Source organism: Bos grunniens, chromosome 1, assembly GCF_055505025.1.
Source record: "Bos grunniens cultivar Pamir isolate PY7600 chromosome 1, Bosgru_T2T1.0, whole genome shotgun sequence".
Classification (NCBI taxonomy): domain Eukaryota; kingdom Metazoa; phylum Chordata; class Mammalia; order Artiodactyla; family Bovidae; genus Bos; species Bos grunniens.
In genome coordinates, this window is record NC_141165.1 from 5,443,095 (window position 1) to 5,463,117 (window position 20,023).

Sequence of the window (20,023 nt, forward strand, 5' to 3'; positions counted from 1 at the left end):
CTCATAGAAGTGTAGGCAGTGAATATTTCTGAACAGTAATCCAATTTGCTTTATGCCTTTTCCAGAAAAAGGAGCGTTCAGTCTTCTCCCCTAGAGATCGAATAAAGTCATTCTTTAGGGTTTAGCATCATTCAAGATGCTCAAGGGAGAGGCTAATGACATTTTGGGTCATAGAAGTCATAATGTAGAATTGTCCTGTATATTGCTGAAAGTCTAATATCCCTGGTGCCTTCCAGTAGCATCCCTGAATGAATCTTATGACAATGCAAAACAACACCAGTTATTTCCAAATGTCCCCTGGGGATGGGTACCACTGTTGGTTAAGAACCACTGAGCCTTATCTCCTGCTAAGCCCATTTATACATTCTAACCAAAGTCAGATCAGTCCTGGGTGTTCATTGGAAGGACTGAGGTTGAAGCTGAAACTCCAATACTTTGGCCACCTGAGGCAAAGAGCTGACTCATTTGAAAAGACTCTTATGCTGGGAAAGATTGAGGGCAGGAGGAGAAGGGGACGACAGAGGATGAGATAGTTGAATGGCATCACTGACTCAATGGACATGAGTTTGGGTAAACTCCAGGAGTTGGTGATGGACAGGGAGGTGTGGCATGCTGCAGTTCATGGGGTTGCAGAGAGTTGGACACGATTGTGTAACTGAACTGAACCAGTCAAGCTGAACTACTCACCATTTGCTACGTATGGGTCATCCTTTCCCACCTCTGTCTCTGTCCTTGGATACACTATACCATCAACCTGAAATGCCCACAGTCAAAACTTTATCCTTTAGTTCTTAAGTTACCTTATTGCGAGAGCATCCCTGCAAGTAGAAGTGATCAGTCCCTCCTTTCTCTCAACTGTCATAACACTGCCCAGGTCTCTCAAAAGATAATTTGACCCAAGGTTTCCTGAAACCAGAAAAGTGAAGGAAAAAACTAGGCAAGCAAGACTAAGATGCTTCTAATGGACTTAGATGAATTGAAAAATGGTCTTAAAGCACTTTCTTGTGGATATTCATATATTTACATATTTGACAAGTGATATGAACACATTTTCACATGGGAAATTTTGAACCCCATAATGTTCTTTGACGACCATGCCAAATGATGGTCATAAAGGCTTCCACTAAATTCTAATAAGCATAAGTTAGTATAAGATATATTATTATATATTATATACAGTGTATAAATACAAAGCATAATACAGCCTTTGTATACAGAAAGAGTGTTGTCTTTATTCCTCTGTTCTCATACTAAGCCCGTCTTCCTGTTTCTGTTTTTGTCTATAGAGTGTCTGACTGCTATCCCGGCTGACTTGGTATTCCTCATTGAGGACTTTAGCAGGGCTCAGCAATCGAATTTCCAGCAAGTTGTCAGTTTCTTAAAGACCACCATCAGATCTCTCAGTGTTCATCCGGATGTCGTGCGGGTTGGCTTGGTCTTCTACAGCGAGGAACCATGACTTGAGTTTTCTCTGGATGCATTTCAGAATCGAGTCAAGATCTTGGAGCATCTGGACAAACTAACTCACAGGGGAAGAGCAGGACAGACTAAGACTGGTGTTGCGTTGGGTTTCTTAAGGAATGAGGTTTTCATCCAGGAGAAGGGCAGCCGGTCCCAGCAAGGTGTGCAGCAGGTAGTCGTGGTCATCATGGCAGGCTCCTCCCAGGACAACGTGTCCAGACCAGCTTCCCTCCTCCACAAGGCAGGGATGACCATCTATGCAGTGGGCTCCCAGCTTGCCTTGGAGAGCACGGACCTGGAAAAGATAGCATCATATCCCCCTTGGAAGCATGTCATCCTCCTGGAATCTTTTTTGCAACTTGCTGTTGTGGGAAGCAAGATTAAGAACCAGCTCTGTCCTGAGCTTGTGGGCAGAAGGGCTTTTGTGTCTGGGATGGGCTTTGCCTTGCAAGAAGGTAGGAACACCTTTTCCAAAAATTTGATTTCTTTAAAATCTTTGTTTGCTCCAGTGACCCACCTCCTCTACCCCCCATCCAAGAAAAGATTATGGAGTCAATTCATTAAAAAACAGAAACAAGACTTATAAAATCTTTATTTTGATGCCAAACAGCAGAAGATGTGAATGAAAAAGTGGATATTCTTGCCTCCTCCTGTCTTACCCCTCATCCCTTTTAACAAAGAATTGGATGAAAATACATGTATCTTTACAGTAGGAGCTGTAGGGATCAGGGTATGAATTAACCACCTGTTAAGCCACTTAAAACAGGAGATTATTTCTAAAAAGACACAAGCATTCTTGAATTTTAAAATTTCAGCTTAAAATTTAATAAGTGACCATGACATTTGTGTAGGACCAAGGCTTCTTGAATATGAGTCCTGCTGACTGGAGTTCCACATGGTCTCTTCATTAATCATCTGAAAGTGCATTTTCTATAATTTCCAGTTTCACTTTCTTTCATGTGGAAAGAGAACCACTTTGGAAACAATCTGAGTCCAGAAATCCTTATTGATTTTTATGATCACAAAAACACAATCTTTTGTGGTGCCATCTAATGCACCAACAATGTCTTTGAAAACAACTTGCATTTTTTATTAAAAAATTTTTTTTCAAAATTTTTTTCTGGCAAATTGTGCATTTCTTTAAAGAAATTAATTTATTTAGTTTAATTGGAGGATAATTACAATATTGTGGTTTTTGCCATGCATCGGCATGAATCACCCATGGGTGCACATGTGTCCCCCATCCTGAACCCCCTTCCCACCTCCCTCCCCACCCCATGCCTCTGGGTTGTCCCAGAGCACCGGCTTTGAGTGACCTGCTTCATGCATTGAACTTGCACTGGTCATCTATTTCACATATGGCAATGTACATGTTTCAGTGCTATTCTCTCAAATCATCTCACCCTCCCCTTCTCCCACAGAGTCCAAAAGTCTGTTTTTCACATCTGTGTCTCTTTTGCTGCATTGCATATAGGATCGTCATTAGTGTCTTTCTAAATTTCATATATATGCATTAATATACTATATTGCTGTTTCTCTTTCTGACTTACTTCACTCTGTATAATAGGCTCCAGTTTCGCTGACCTCATTAGAAGTGACTCAAATGTGTTCTTTTTTATAGCTGAGTAATATTCCATTGTGTATATGTACCACAATTTCCTTATCCGTTCTTCTGCCGATGGACATCTAGGTTGCTCCCCTGTCCTAGCTATTGTAAACAATGTTGCAGTGAACATTGAGGTACACGTGTGTCTTTCGGTTCTCATTTCCTTGGTGTGTACGCCTAGCAGTAGCATTGCTGGGTCATATGGCAGTTCAATTTCAAGTTTTTTAAGGAATCTCCACACTGTTCTCCATAGTGGCTGTACTAGTTTGCATTCCCATCAACAGTGTAAAAGGGTTTCCTTTTCTTCATGCCCTCTCCAGGATTTATTGTTTGTAGACTTTTTGATGGTGGCCATTCTGACGGACATGAGATGATACCTCATTGTGGTTTTGATTTGCATTTCTATAATAATGTATGGATTTGAGAGTTGGACTGTGAAGAAGGCTGAGCGCCAAAGAATTGATGCTTTTGAAGTGTGGTGTTGGAGAAGACTCTTGAGAGTCCCTTGGACTGCAAGGAGAGCCAACCAGTCCTTTCTGAAGATCAGCTCTGGGATTTCTTTGGAAGGAATGATGCTAAAGCTGAAACTCCAGTACTTTGGCCACCTCATGCGAAAAGTTGACTCATTGGAAAAGACTCTGATGCTGGGAGGGATTGGGGGCAGGAGGAGAAGGGGATAACAGAGGATGAGATGGCCGGATGGCATCACTGACTCAACGGACGTGAGTCTGGGTGAACTCCGGGAGTTGGTGATGGACAGGGAGGCCTGGTGTGCTGCGATTCATGGGGTCGAAAAGAGTCAGACACGACTGAGCGACTGAACTGAACTGAACTGAACTGAATAATGAGTGATGTTGAACATCTTTTCATGTGTTTATTAGCCATCTGTATGTCTTCTTTGGAGAAATGTCTGTTTAGTTCCTTTGCCCACTCTTTGATTGGGTTGTTTGTTTTTCTGGTATTGAGCTGCATGAGCTGCTTTTATATTTTGGAGATTCATTCTTTGTCAATTGCTTCATTTGCTATTTTTTCCCCCATTTTGAAGGCTGCCTTTTTACCTTGCTTATAGTTTCCTTCATTGTGCAAAAGCTTTTAAGTTTAATTAGGTCCCATTTGCTTATTTTTGTTTTCATTTCCATTACTCTGGGAAGTGGGTCACAGATGATCTTGTTGTGATTTATGTCAGAGAATGTTCAGCCTATATTTTCCTCTAAGAGTTTTTTTAGCTTCTGGTCTTACATTTAGATCTTTAATTCATTTAAAGTTTATTTTTGTGTATAGTGTTAGAAAATGTTCTAGTTGCTTTCTTTTACAGGTGGCTGACCAGTTTTCCCAGCACCACTTGTTAAAGAGATTGTCTTTCTCCATTGTATATTTTTGCCTGCTTTCTCAAAGATAAGGTGTCCATAGGTGCATGGATTTATCTCTGGGTTTTCTATTTTGTTCCGTTTATCTATATTCTCGTCTTTGTGCCAGTACCATACTGTCTTGATGACTGTAGCTTAGTAGTGTAGTCTGAAGTCAGGCAGGTTGATTCCTCAAGTTTTTCAGGCAGGTTGATTCCTCAAGTTCCATTCTTCTTTCTCAAGATTACTTTGGCTATTTGAGGTTTTCTGCAGTACAGTAGAAACTAACACAACATTGTAAATCAACTATACTTCAAAAAAACCCACAAAGTTTTATATTAACTTTAACTAAATTTCCTAAAATGCACTCTCTTGCCCATGTATTTAAAAAGTTTAACTCACATAAGAAGCAGGAATATTGGATACTGAGACAACCCATAGCTTCAAATTGTTGTTCATTCACCATGTTGTGTCCAACTTTTTGTGATCCCATGGACTGCAGCATGCCAGGTTTCCCATCCCTCACCATCTCTTGGAGTTTGCCCAAGTTCATGTCCATTGAATCCGTGATGTCATCCAACCATATCATCCTTTGTCACCCTCTTCTCCCTCTGCCTTTAATCTTTCCTAGCATCAGGGTCTTTTCCAATGAGTCAGCTCTTTGCATCAGGTGGCCAAAGTATTGTACCTTCAGCTTCGGTCCTTCCAATGAATATTCAGGGTTGATCTCCTTTAGGATTGACTGGTTTGATCTCCTTTCTGTTCAAGGGACTCTCAAGAGTTCTCTAGCACCACAGTTTGAAAGCATCAGTTCTTTGGTGCTCTGCCTTCATTATGGTCCAGCTCTCACATCTGTACATGACTACTGGAAAGACCATCACCTTGACTATATGGATCTTTGTCAGCAAAGTGGTGTCTTTGCTTTTTAACACACTGTCTAGGTTTGTCATAGCTTTCCTGCCACATATCTGCTGATATTTTACTTTTAGCTCGTTCTCAATTTCCCCATTTGAGAAATGTCAAGCAATGTTTATCTCATGCCTTCATAAGCAGACTCTGAGATGAGGATATGAGCTATGGATGCACGTGATTTATCTGGGAGTGGAGCTCAGGTACACTGTTAGGGGAGTGGGGATGGAGAGAGGAAGGAGAGCCCGCCAGCAATGGGCTGAGTTAGTGAGCAGGCTATTGCTGGAGGCATGGAGGCACCTGGGGCTTGGTTCTGCCAGAGACTCAGGGAGACTGCTGAGCTGTCCTCTGAGTGGTCCCACCCACAGGGCAAGGGAGCTGGGATATTTATCCATTACCCGCTTCCAATCACGGGCTGCTGGCCACTCTCACTCACTCCCTTGCCTGCCCAGGGTATGGGCTGATCATGCTTCTGGCCAAGGAACACACACAGGCAGAGTCTCAGGCAGCAATGAGGGAGTGCCGGGGGATCGGGACCTGTAGCCTTGTCCCACGCCCTCTCCCACGCCATTCTGACGGCTTGCTGCTGCTTCTTCTTGCCTAGGCTGTGTGCACATCGAGAAGGCAGACATTTACTTCCTTATTGACGGGTCTGGCAGTACCCACCCAGACGACTTTCTCGCGATGAAGGTGTTCATGAGTGAGGTGATAAGGATGTTCCACGTTGGACCCGACAGAGTCCAGTTTGGAGTCGTTCAGTACTCGGACGAAGTCAGTCCTCAGTTTACCCTCAGCCAGCACTCCAGTGTGGCGGGGCTGGAGGTAGCCGTTGATAGCATCCAGCAGAAGGGAGGGGGCACCAAGATGGGTGAGGCCCTGGGCAGCATGATCCAGGTCTTTGCAGACTCTGCTCGCAGCAACGTGCCTTGGTATCTCATTGTTGTCACTGACGGCCAATCTATGGACCCGGTGGCTGATGCTGCAGAGGCGCTGAGGGGCCATGGAGTCACCATTTATGCAGTTGGAGTCAGAGATGCTAATATTGCTGAGCTTCAAGAGATTGCTGAAGACAGAATGTTTTTCGTGCATGATTTTGAGTCCTTGAAGACCATCCAACAAGAAGTGGTACAAGACATCTGTTCCTTAGAGAGTAAGAATTTTTTTCTTCAATCTCACTCTCTCTCTTCGAGTATATATGTGTAATCTATTTGAATAGGCTTCATTCTGGAACTGTGGATTCATAGGTCTAAAAGTATTGGATGAGCTAGAATAAACCAAGCTGGTTCATATGATAGATCTCTATCATATGGCCGTGTCTTATTTTGAGACTGATTTATGGTGGGTCACAGAAATTTATTTCCTTGACTTCCACTTCCACCCCCTTTATAAATATTTTCACGTTGTATATGTGTCACCCCAGACTCTCCCTGGGGACTTGTAATTAATTGTTTCAGACTCTGAGTAATGTTCTGTCCTTCTCCTTTTCCCCTCCAGCCTGTAAGAATAGGAAAGCTGACATTATCTTCCTGATGGATGGTTCAGAATCCATCTCTCCAAAAGACTTTGAAAAGATGAAGGAATTCATGAAGCGAATGGTCAACCAGTCTAATATTGGTGCTGATGAGATTCAGATTGGCCTTCTGCAATTCAGCTCAGACCCCCAGGAAGAATTCAGGCTCAACCGGTACTCCTCAAAGGTGGACGTTCACAGAGCCATCTCAGACGTTAAGCAAATCAACGGTGGCACATACACTGGGAAAGCTCTGAACTTTACTCTGCCTTTTTTTGGGAGTTCAAGAGGAGGGAGGCCCAGTGTCCATCAGTATTTGATTGTGGTCACTGATGGGGTCTCCCGGGACAACGTAGCTTTACCAGCCAAGGCCCTGAGGGACAGAAACATAATTATTTTTGCCATTGGGGTGGGTGAAGTCGAATTCTCTCAGCTTTTGGAGATCACCAACGACCAGAGCAAAGTGTACTATGAAGAAAAATTTGAGTCCCTGCAAAATCTGGAGAAGGAAATTCTTTACCAGGTTTGCATTCCGCAAGGTGAGTGACAGAGGGCTTGTTAATTGATCCACAAGCCCTCGGTAGGCGTCAGGGACCCGGTTGGCTATCTTAATAAAACTAATACTTATAGCCTTGTCCTGGGGAATCTTTTTTTTTCCCTAATTTATTTTATTGAGTATTGATTTACAATGTTGTGTTAATTTTTGCTGCACAGAAAAGTGATTTAGTTATACATATATGTATATATATATCTTCATATTCTTTTCCACTTATGGTTTGCCACAGGATATTGAATTAGTTCCCTATGCTATAATAGGACCTTGTTTATCTATTCTCTGTATACTGGTTTATATCTGCAAGGCCCCGACTCCCAATCCACCCCTTGCCCAATCCTCTCCAGTGGGCAACCAGAAGTCTGTCCTTTATGTCCGTGAGTCTGGTTCTGGTTTATAGATAAGTTCATTTTGTGTCATAGTTTAGATTTCACATAAGAGTGATATCAGATGGTATTTGTCTTTTTCTGTCTGACTTACTTTACTTGGTATGATAATTGCTAGATCCATCCACATGGCTGCAAATAGCATTATTTCATTCTTTTTGAGTAGCATTCCATCGTGGATGGTGTTTTTGTACAGGGCCTGGTCTGTGGACTTCCATAGGTTAAAACATGACATCTCCACATAACCCTGTTAATAATTAATTAATATACATTATCAATATTTTACAAGTGAGAAAACCAAGGCACAGCAAAATCAGGTTGTTTAGTCTAAGTGAATAGCAGAAATGAGATGTGAACTTAAGGCAGTCTGGTTCTAGAGTCTGTATACTAAATGCTGTTCTATATTGCCTTTTGGTATGGTATAACAGAGTACAACAGGACCTCTCAAACTTTAGCATGGATTTGAATAACCTGGAGAGCTTGTTAAAATGCAGTTTCTGATTCAGTAGGTTGGGGTGGGATTCTGCATTTGTAACAAGCTCCCACGTGATGCTGATCCTGCTGGTCTTCTAATCACGCTTTGAGTAGGGGGTTATATGGTACAGTGTGTGTGTGCATGCTGAGTTGCTTCAGTTGTGTCTGACTCTTTGAGACCCTGTGGACTGTAGCCCAGCAGGCTCCTCTGAGCATGGGATTATGCAAACAAGAATACTGGCGTGTGTTGCCATACTCTCCTCCAGGGTATCTTCCCAATCCAGGGGTCGAATTTGCATCTCTTATGTCTCCTGCATTGGCAGGTGGGTTCTTTTCACTAGTGACACCCGGGAAGCCCAAAGTAAAGTACAGTATGGTACAATACAGTATATAGTGTAGAATTATATGGAAGAATATATAATGGATGCATAAAGCCCAATAATCCCACATCAACCCCATGTGAGGCAGATGCTATTATTGAAAGGTTGTGACTGTGTGCTGTGAGCTACATCAGGATTCGTGACCTCCGGAGGAGAGGATTTTGATCTGAGAGATGAGGCTTGATCACTCAAATCATTTGTGTAATAAAATTTTATTAAAGTATAAAAAGGATGGAGGAAGCTCCTGACATAGACATCAGAAGAGGGCAGTACAAGTGCCCCCTTGCTAGTTTTTAGCGAGGAGTTATATATCTGTTAGCAAGTTGCTAATCAGATAAAGAAGCACCTCAAAACTGAGAGAATTGCATCAGGCGCCTCTCCCACAATATGCATTTTGAGATAGTATTGGCAGAAGGTGCGTCATCCCCAGTTGTAAAACAATTGACATGAATCTTAAAGAAAGGCAGATTTCCAAGCAAATGCATAGTTTCATTAACATCGCTTAAGAGAACATTCCCATGAGTAAGAGGTACTGGTCTGTTGAGCCGTTATTGGTTCAAGGTTTGAGTCTTAGGTGGAACAGATTTGAAGAAAGGCAGATTCCAAGGCAAATACATAATTCATTAACATAGCTTAAGAAAAACATTTCCATAAGAAAAACACTTTGGTTGGCTCAAGGTTTGAGGAAAGTTAAGTTTAGGCAGAACCATTCTATGACAACATAGAATTTAAAAGAAACCTCCTTTTAATTTTGTATAGAGAAAGAGAAAAAAAAAGTCTGCCACTTACAGATTATTTCCTCCAGTTGGGGAGCCCTAGCCTTCTTACCTGTTGCCCTCTCTTTATGATACTCAATTTCCAGGTGAGAAAAATAAGAGAGAGGTTATGAAGCACAGATGGGAAATAATGGTGTCAGAGTTTGAACTTCCCAGCAGTTTGGTGTCAAAGCCAGAGCCAATTTTTTAGAGTATTAAATGAGTATTTTTGATTCTACTATCTCAAGAATCAATCCTAAAGGAAATCAACCCTGAATATTCATTGGAAGGACTGATGCTGAAGCTGAAGCTCCAGTACTTTGGCCATCTGATGTGAACAGCTGACTCATTAGAAAAGACCCTGATGCTGGGAAAGATGGAAGGCAAAGGAGAAGGGGATGACAGAGGATGAGATGGTTAGATAACATCACTGACTCAATGGACATGAGTCAGCAAACTCTGGGAGACAGTAAAGGACAGGGGAGTCTGGCATTCTATGCTGCTGTTGCTAAGTCTCTTCAGCTGTGTCTGACTCTGCACGACCCCATAGATGGCAGCCCACCAGGCTCCCCCATCCCTGGGATTCTCCAGGCAAGAACACTGGAGTGGGTTGCCATTGCCTTCTCTGTGGCATGCTAATAGTCCATGGAGTTGCAGAGTCTGACATGACTTAGCAACTGATCAACAACAAATCTCAAGAATACCACTACTTTGCAGTGCCTTTGGTAAATTCAGAAATAAACTGAGGGACTTCCCTGGTGGTCTGTGGTTAAGACTCCATACTCCCAGTGTAGGGGATCCAGGGTTTGATCCCTGGTCAGGAAGTAGATCCCATATCCCACAGCTAAGAGTTCTCAAGCCACAACTGAGACCTGGCCTTGCCAAATAAGTAAATGTTGAAAAGAAATCAATTGAAAAGAGCACATGTATAGAATTATCTTTTTAAAATGAGCATGGATTATGGAATGTCCTTAAACAGTCCAGTTCTTCAGGAACCAAAGTCCTATTTATTTTTGCTGTTGTTTGTTCTGTTTCATTTTTATTGTCTGTGATTATCCTGGAGAAGAGCAGAGGTACAGGATTCCAGCTTGTCTTCTCAGGTCATTTTGAGCCATTTAATAAATTAGGATTTGTAGTTATCTCCAGTTCTGTGTTAGCTGGTACTTTAATAATGGCTAAACCTAACTGATTCTAGAATTATAAAGCTGAATCAGACAAACTTTAGAGGTTCTCTGGTGAGAGTCAACCCTCTTTGTTAACAGGGAAAGAAAGTGCTCCCTGCATCACAGGGTAAAGCCCACTGAAAATGCTTCTGGGGAAAATGTAAATTAGAAATGTCAGAATAATATACCATACTCAGAAATTCTTTTTTTTTTTTTTTCTGAATTCAGATCTGATATAGAAATGGGATTTACATCTGTGAAAACTCTTTATGGCAAACTTCAATTAGAGACTTAAAAATCAAAACAAAGCCAAGATGTTTTATATGGAAGGATGGGAGTAAGGCACATTCTGTCTTTTCAATTCCAGAAAGACATCTGGACAGCTCGCACAGAATGTGACATTTAGGGGATTGAAACTCATGAGTCAGCCCTGGGTCCCAGGTCCCTGAGAAACTTAAGCCACTGTTGATGTCTATGTTAACCGGTGAAGGGTCCAATGTTTATTTATTTCCCTTGGAACTTCCTTCTCCCCTAATTTGCAGTTTTGTTTTCTGATTCTGGGCCAAATACTGCAGTTCATGCTGATCTAAAGAGAGAACGTCTTCATGTCCTGTCTGGCTTTGACAATCCGATGTCATGCTTGTTGTCAAGAAATAGTTAATAAGTAGCAGTCCTTTTGTGGTTGAGAAGTTACATTTTTAAGTTTGTACCCAAATTCTAATCCAAATGCGTTTGTAACCATTAACTTTTCCTCCTTAGTGAAATTTTGTAGATGGTCTTATTATGAATGGGTAGGTGTAGCCAAAGCTGTGGTTTTTCCAGTAGTCATGTATGATGTGAGAGTTGGACTATAAAGAAAGCTGAGTGCCAAAGAGCTGATGCTTTTGAACTGTGGTGTTGGAGAAGACTCTTTAGAGCCCCTTGGACTGCAAGGAGATCCAACTAGTCCATCCTAAAAGAAATCGTTCCTGAATATTCATTGGAAGGACTGCTCTGAAGCTGAAACTCCAATACTTTGGCTACCTGATGTGAAGAACTGACTCATTTGAAAAGACCCTGATCTTGGGAAAGATTGAGGGCAGGAGGAAAATGGGACGAAAGAAGATGAGATGGTTGGATGGGATCACTGACTCAGTGGACATGAGTTTGAGTAAACTCTGGGAGTTGGTGATGGACAGGGAGGCCTGGCATGCTGCAGTCCATGGGTTCGCAAAGAGTCAGACATGACTGAGTGACTGAACTCAACTGAGGTGTAGCCTGAAAGATCAGTGGGCCTTCCAATTCTAGCTACACCCTTCTAGGAGGCTTAAATATTTTCAGGTAGGACAAACATAAAATTGAGAGTGATAATCAGTCTTGATCTTTTCTAATATGCTTCTCTGAAACAAGGTATCTGCATGGGTGATGAATGAAACTTCCAGGGCAGAAGGGAATAGAACAGCTTGTGCTGAAAGAGACTCAAGGCTGTTTTATATTTTGTCTTCATTCATTTGGGGAACATTTAATGAGCCTCTGTGTTACACACTGGGAAAGTAAGAAGACATAGTCTCTACCATGAGCGAACGTTTGTTCAGAGAGAGAGAAGGTCTTGTAAACTAATAGTGGATATACAGGGGCATTTAATAGCTCAACTCGAGGGCCTGGGGTCATGAATCACAGATGCTTTAGGGAGGGGGCTTTTGAACTTCAACTTGAAGGATATGTATGAGTTAACCAGATTAGAATGATGGGAATGGGAAAGGATACCTCAGGTGGAAGGAATAGGATGTGCAGAGGTTCTTTTGAAACAGGTCTTATATGAAACAGTATATATGTATCAGTTAGTTTTTGCTGGGTAACAAGCCATCCCCCAAAGTAAACAACAAAAATTTGTCAATGAAAATAATCAATAATAAGAATAGAAATCTTTTCTGTTTTGTTTTCTTGTTTTTCCTTTGAGCCAAACTGAGGACTAGCCTGGAAGCCCACTTCCTAGATTACTCTGAGAAACTTCTCCAGAGAAATAGTTTTCAATATAGTTTTATATTCTGTCAGAACAAAGAACATTAAACAAGTCAGGGTTATATTTCTTCTAAGTTTCAGAAAAAAAGGAACAGTCCAGCAAGTACACAGCAAATCAGCATGGCCTTGGCACTTGGGAACGGTGTCTTATCATCAAAGGAGAATAAGCTTTGGCATTCCAGGAAGAGAGGCATTTAATCTTTATTTTTAACATGGATGTTCTTTACTTTTGGTTCCTTTTCTCTAATTATTGAAGCTGATGTACAATGTCTGTTTGTTGGCTACAAACAGGCTATTTTAGTTGGATAAAATTCAAGTTAACTCACGTGTAAGCCAGAAAGATTTCCCTATATCTCACACCACATTTCTTTCATCACACCATTATTTCACTTATACTTCTATGGGTTGGTTGGAGATTCTCCTTGCAGGACCAGATTGGTTGATAATCTTCTGGGGTGGGTTGTGCAGTCATAGGTTACTAATTGGATTTCCTTCTCCTCTACCTTCAAAGGATGCAGTGTAGATTTGTCTGTAGGAATTGATCTCTCCACTCCCACGAGGCAAGTTCAGCAGAGGCTTCGAGGATTATTGCAAGAGCTGATGCAGGAGCTGGCTGTGCTTCCCAATATTAGCTGTGACGTTACAGGCCAGACTAACGTGATGCTCCGCTACCTGGTTCCCAGCTCAAAGGGCCAGCTCATCTTTGACTCAGGATTTGAAAAGTACAGTGATGAGACCATTCAGAAGTTCTTGATTCACCAGGTTGCCAGGAGCAACCATATGGATGTACATTTTTTGCAGTCCCTGGGAGAGAGTGCTATCCGTATGTCTTCTGCCAATGTGAAGGTAAAAAATGCTAAGAAAATCTGCTTTGGAGCCATTAGGCAGGGTTGGAGGGATAACACTTTTGTGACCGAGGCCAACTAAATCGTTCTTCACTGGAGAGCTTATCCAGAGGAACTCTGTTCTCTTACTCAGTAAAGACCAAAAAGAGATGTGTTTTCATTCAATCAGCTAATATTTACCAAACCCTGGAGGCTCTGCTGAATGCCGATAGGAATACAAAGATAAAGTCCCTGCCCTCAGGTTGTCCACAGCTAGTGATTCCAGATTCCTTCATGGCACAAATTCATTCCAGACGTCTTGAAAGATACTAGTTCCCATGGTCACTCATTCTCATGTACAGTAAGGCTCATTATTTTTCTAACCATCCCCTTGAACCACCTTTAGTGACAGTTAAAAGCTTCCTAGCAGTTAAACTTCCCTTCCTGGGTCCCCAGAACTGTGCACCTACACGAATCACAGAAGCAAAAAGGTCCCATATAACATGTACTAGCAAATTACATCCACTAACTTTGAAAGTTACATTGAATTTTTCTTTCAATCCTGTATCCTGTATCCAGTGGGTTTATTTCTTGAAAAATGGAATTCACTTTTTAAGTTAATTTTCTATGGATAGAAGTAGCACGTTTTATTTGTAGAAAATGCGTTAAAATTTGGGGAGTTTTGCATTGATGAAGATGAATATTGTAAAAGTTTTTGGAATATATTTTTAAGTCAATACATTAAGCTGGTTCAAATTCTTCTTTTCTGGGGGCTGGAGAGCATGTAGGGGAGGACATTGCAGTATAAGTGAATGTGTAATAAAGTCACAAATAGATGAATGGGTAAAACCAAAGGGAACATGGTGAAAGGCTGGGTATACCAGAAGACCCAATGAAGAAACATGCAGTTCATAGTATCTGTCTTTTCTATTGCCTTTCCCCAATTCCCTCCCCTCCTCCTCTCTCTCTCCCTGCTTCTGCAACTCCCTCCTCTCTTGTAAACAACAGGTCCTGCTAGTGTTTACAGATGGACTGGATGATGATTTAGAGAAACTGAAGGAAGTATCTGAGCTTCTCCGCAGCAAAGGTAAGTGCAGGGCGTTGCCCTGTGGGGCCTTGTTCCCCCGACAGGGCTGACACAGTCTTGCAGATTTCCAGATGCTGACCCCAGGTCGTGGGACCTCAGTGCCCTTGAAGCTGACATGCAGTCTCCCTCTTCATATGAACTGGGGGCTATTCAGGGCTGAGAGACCCTGGACTCCACATCCTCAGTACTTACTAAGGGTCGCTCTGAGTGAGACAGGACCGACCAATTACCAGCCTGGCGTCTGCTTTGGAGGGTCACAGGGGCAGCTCCTGCTTCTTGTGGAGTGGGTGGTCTCTGTTCTTCTAGGCTCTCTGGGAGCCATATGTCTCTTTTCTTCCTAAACTAAAATCATCCTGGGCCTTACTTCTTCTCCTGCCTTTCCTACCGCTGTCTCCCTGACTCTTTCTCTTTAGTCATCTCCAGGGGCTGCTGCACAATATACATGTACATGTCAGTCAGTTCAGTAGCTCGGTCGTGTCCAGCTCTTTGCACCCCATGGACTGCAGCACGCCAGGCCTCCCTGTCCATCACCAACTCCCAGAGTTTACTCAGACTCAAATCCATCGAGTCGGTGATGCCATCCAACCATCTCACCTTCTGTCATCCCTTCTCCTGCCTTCAATCTTTCCCAGCATCAGGGTCTTTTCAAATGAATAGGTTCTTTGCATCAGGTGGCCAAAGTACACATGTATCCGTATACTCTAGATATAGTTGGTTTACATTATCGTATTTATTTCAGGTGCCAAACACAGTGATTCGATATTTTTGTAGATTGCAATCCATTTAGAGTTATTGTAAAATATTGGCTTTATTCCCTGTGCGGTACAATATATTCTTGTAGCCTATTTATTTTATACATGGGAGTTTGTATTTCTTAATCCGCTACCCCTGTCTTGCTGCACTCCACTCCCCACTGGTAACAACGAGTTTGTTCTCTGTATCTATGAGTCTGTTTCTATTTTGTTATATTCACTTGTATGTTTTATTTTTTATGCTCTACATATAAATTGATAACATAAAGTATTTGTCTTCTGTCTGACTTACTTCACCAAGTACAATACTCTCTAGGTCCATCCATGTTGTTGCAAATGGCAAGATTTCACTCTTTATGGTTGAGTAATATACCCTTATATATAGAGTTGACCCTTGAACAACCTGGAGGTTAGGGGTGCCAAATGTCCCTGAAGTTGAAAATCCATATATAACTTTATGGTTGGCCTGCTGTATGCACAATTTAATCCACAGTTGAATCCATGGATTCAACTAGCCATACATTATTATAGTACATGTATAGCTATACATCATTGTAGTATTATAGTACTTAAGTATTGAAAAAATTTGCATTGTAGGTGGACCCATGCAGTTCAAACCCATGTTACTCAAGAGTCAGCTGTGTATCAGTTCAGTTCAGTCTCTCAGTCGTGTCTGACTCTTTGCGACCCCATGAATCGCAGCACGCCAGGCCTCCCTGTCCATCACCAACTCCCGGAGTTCACTCAGACTCACGTCCATTGAGTCAGTGATGCCATCCAGCCATCTCATCCTCTGTCATCCCCTTCTCCCCCTGACCCCAATCCCTCCCAGCATCAGCTGTGTATAACCACATCTTATTTGTCCATTTATCTATCCATGAATATGTAGGTTGCTTCCGTATCTTGGCTATTGTGAGTAGTAGCATGAACATTGGGTTGAATTTATCTCTTTGAATTAGTGTCTTTGTTTTCTCTTGATATATACCAAAATGTAGAATTGCTAGATCATATGGTAGTTCTATTTAAGTTTTTCTGAGGAAACTCCACACTGTTTTCCACAGTGGCTGTAACAACTTTCATTCCCACCAACAGTGTAGGAGGATTCCCTTTTCCCCACATCCTCACAACATTTGTTGTTTGTAGACTTTCTGATACTAGCAATTCTGACAGGTGTGAGGTCATACCTCGTTGTGGTTTTGATATGTGTTTCTCTGATGATTAGCGATGTGAATATCTTTTCATGTGCCTGTTGGTCATCTTATGTTTTGGGAAATAGTCTATGCAGGTCTTCTGTCCATTTCTTAACTGGGTTGTTTGCTTTTCTGATATTGAATTGTATGAGCTGTTTATAAATTTTGGATATTAACTCTTTATTGGTCCTAACATTTGCAAATATCTTCTCCCAATTCTGTAGGCTGTTTTTTTCATTTTGTTGATGGCTTTTTTCGCTGTTCAGTTCAGTTCAGTTCAGTCGCTCAGTCGTGTCCGACTCTTTGCGACCCCATGAATCACAGCACGCCAGGCCTCCCTGTCCATCACCATCTCCGGGAGTTCACTCAAACTCACGTCCATCAAGTCGGTGATGCCATCCAACCATCTCATCCTCTGTTGTCCCCTTTTCCTCCTGCCCCCAATCCCTCCCAGCATCAGAGTCTTTTCCAATGAGTCAACTCTTCGCATGAGGTGGCCAAAGGACTGGAGTTTCAGCTTTAGCATCATTCCTTCCAAAGAACACCCAGGGCTGATCTCCTTCAGAATGGACTGGTTGGATCTCCTTGCAGTCCAAGGGACTCTCAAGAGTCTTTTCCAACACCACACTTCAAAAGCATGTTAGCTCCTATTTATTTTTGCTTTTGTTTCCTTTGCCTTAGGAGAGAGACCCCCAAAAAATAACACAACAATTTACGTCAAAGAGTGTTCTACTTATGTTTTCTTTTAGGAATTTTATGGTTTCTGATTCTCTATTTAGGTCTTTTATCCATTTTGAGTTTTTTGTATATAGTGTGAGAAAATGTTCAAATTTAGTTCTTTTACATGTTCAGTTTTACCAGTACCACTTACTAAAGAAATTGTCTTTTCTCCATTAGATAGTCCGCCTCTCTCCAGGCTTCCCTGGTGGCTCAGATGGTAAAGCGTCTGTCTGCAATGCAGGAGACCTGGGTTCAATCCCTGGGTTGGGAAGATCCCCTGGAGAAGGAAATGGGAACCCACTCTAGTACTCTTGCCTGGAAAATCCCATGGATTAAAAGCCTGGTAGGCTACAGTCCATGGGGTAGGGAAGAGTTGGACACGACTGAGCAACTTCTCTTTCTTTCTTTCTTCTCTTGCCATAGATTAATTGACCGTAAGCGTGTGGGATTATTTCTGGGGTCTTTATTCTGTTCTGCTGATCTATGTGTCTGTTTTTGTGCCAGTATGTGTCTGTTTCGATGACTGCAACTTTGTAGTATTGTCTGAAATCAGGGAGCATAGTACTTTTAGCTTTGTTCTTTTTTTCTCAAGATTGCTTTGACAAATTAGGGTCTTTTGTCATTCCATGTAAAATTTAGGATTATTTGTTCTAGTTATGTGAAAAATGTCATGGGTATCTTAGTAGGTATTGCCTTAAATGGAATATTTCTGTGACAACTTGCTTTCAACTGAATTTAATGCATAGATTGCCACTGGAAGTGTAAAATGTTACAGCTTCTCTGGAAAGGAATTGGGAGTATATAACAGAGGACTGCAAATTCTGCCTATCTGCTAGATCTGCAATTCCATTTCTGGGAATTCATTTTAAGGAATACTTAAGAATATGTATACAACTTTTAACCATAAGATTTTACAGTAGCCTGTTTACAATAGCAAAAAGCTAATGGGCATGTGTGTGGGTCTGTGTATCAATTTGATGTTTAAAATATTAATGCTATTATTTGTTCTGAAATTCTATAGTACTTTTTAGTCAAATTTAAAATGTGTTCTTTTCCACATGTTTTCTGTTTTGTGGAAAAATCCAAATGGCCAGTTAGTGCTTGCATGGATAGAAGAAGCTAAGTACCATGTGCAACCTTCAAATCTCAGAGGGGCAGAGTTCCCTGAGGCAGGCCCTTAGGTATAAACAGTATCTTTTTGGTGAACAAAAGCAACAGGAAGCAAAGGTTAAAGAAAAAGAAACAGACCTAAAAGTGGAATCAGAATTGGCTCTTCCCTGCAACAGGACTACCTGCCCTTTGTTGCAAAACTTCTAAATAACCCTGATTCCCCCCTTGCCTGCTTGGAGTAGTTCTCTCCGGGTTACTTGAGATGCTATCTCCTGGGCTTGAAGTTCTAAAAATTCCCACTGAATAAAACATAACTTTTAGGTTGCGAATATTTTTTAAGTTGACAGAAACAAAAAACAGGGGCTACACGAGGGCTCTGAGAGTCCTTTCTGGTTCCTAACTGTTCACCTTTCTAGAGTGAACCTTTCTAGTTCTAGAGTCCTAACTGTTTACCTTTTAGCTGCTGGGATATCAGACCAGTTCTTTAGGAAGGCACGCTGTGAGCTGGCTTTGATTTGAGGAAAAGCAGTTTGAGAAAAAGACAGATGAGGATATAGGAAGGATGGGATGATGATGGGGATCTGGGGATCTGGGGATCTGGGGATCTGGGGATCTGGGGCCAAAACAAGTCAGACTATTTGAAAGACATGCAAGGAAATTGCCCACCTGTTGGTCTTTTGAAGGATTCTCTGGACTCCTGACTATTGGCCTGGAAGGCGTCCATAAATTAGAGGAGCTCCAGGAGCTAGAATTTGGCAGAGGATTTGCGTATAATCAACCTCTGAGCATCACACTGCACAGCCTTCCGAGCATCTTACTGAAGCAACTTGTAAGTTTTCCTTATTTTAAACACCATCCTTTCCTAAAACCTCGAGGGAATTTTGTTTCTTTAGTGTGTAATGTGCCATAGGTTAATACAGCATTGGGAAAAAAAAAAAAAAAAACCAGTATGTGACATGGATTTTGTTTTCAGGACACAATTGTAGAAAGGACATGCTGCAATAGGTATGCAAAGTGCTTTGGAGAGGCCGGGCACAGAGGTGATGGTGGGAGCCCAGGGGGAAAGGTGAGTTCTTGCTGGGTGTGTGTGGGGGAAGGGGAGAGAGGCTTTGTATCCATTACACTCGAGGCCTGTGTTAGGTCTTTAACACACCTTTTCTAACTCTGTCCTTTTAACAGACCTCTTTTACAGGCATAAAATTGGGGCTCAGAGAGGGAACACTGTTTTCCTGAAGTTGCACAGTTACAAAGAGGCATTTTAGGATTTCAACCCCTGTGTCTGCTTGACTCCAAGGCTCATATCCACTATACTGGTGCTGTCTCCTTACATTTATTTGACACTTTCACAGGTTCTACCACCACACAGAAGTTTTCACTTGTCCACAAAATTGTCACTTGTCCAGTATCTGTTTTCTTTGCAGTATTCAAAGCCTCTTCCCCTCTGATCTAATATTCTATTTTATACCAGTAAGCTCTGAGGATAAATACAGTCACTGGTTTACTGGTGGTTGATTTGCCTCTCTCTGTTAATTCTGTAGTTAAGTGATAGGAAAATTACTGCTTACTACTTCTAAGGGAGACTGTCTCATTAGAAATGGTCCTCAGATACCCGGGGCACAAGGTTCCATTCTCACAGGACTAGAGCATCATGATGGGTAGATAATCACAAATTCGCATGGAAGGTTGAATCAAACCCTTAGGTTTTTACATTCTCTTTTCGTAAGTGGTTTTCCACGAGATGGAATGAGCTCTTACTGACTTCTTAGATCAATCTTAATTTTGAACAGTGTACAACT

At 41.8% G+C, this 20,023-nt stretch overlaps 1 protein-coding gene across 1 annotated transcript in view; it reads left to right on the top strand.

Annotated features, from left to right (window-relative positions):
• The window catches only part of LOC147378883 (collagen alpha-4(VI) chain-like), a 150,107-nt gene that overhangs the window by 49,563 nt on the left and 80,521 nt on the right, over positions 1 to 20,023 (top strand). The window contains 7 exon segments of the mRNA XM_086401555.1: positions 1,287 to 1,916; positions 5,927 to 6,472; positions 6,817 to 7,371; positions 13,056 to 13,390; positions 14,377 to 14,455; positions 18,911 to 19,056; positions 19,201 to 19,293. Of these exon segments, the coding sequence (XP_086257681.1) occupies positions 1,287 to 1,916; positions 5,927 to 6,472; positions 6,817 to 7,371; positions 13,056 to 13,390; positions 14,377 to 14,455; positions 18,911 to 19,056; positions 19,201 to 19,293 (2,384 nt within the window).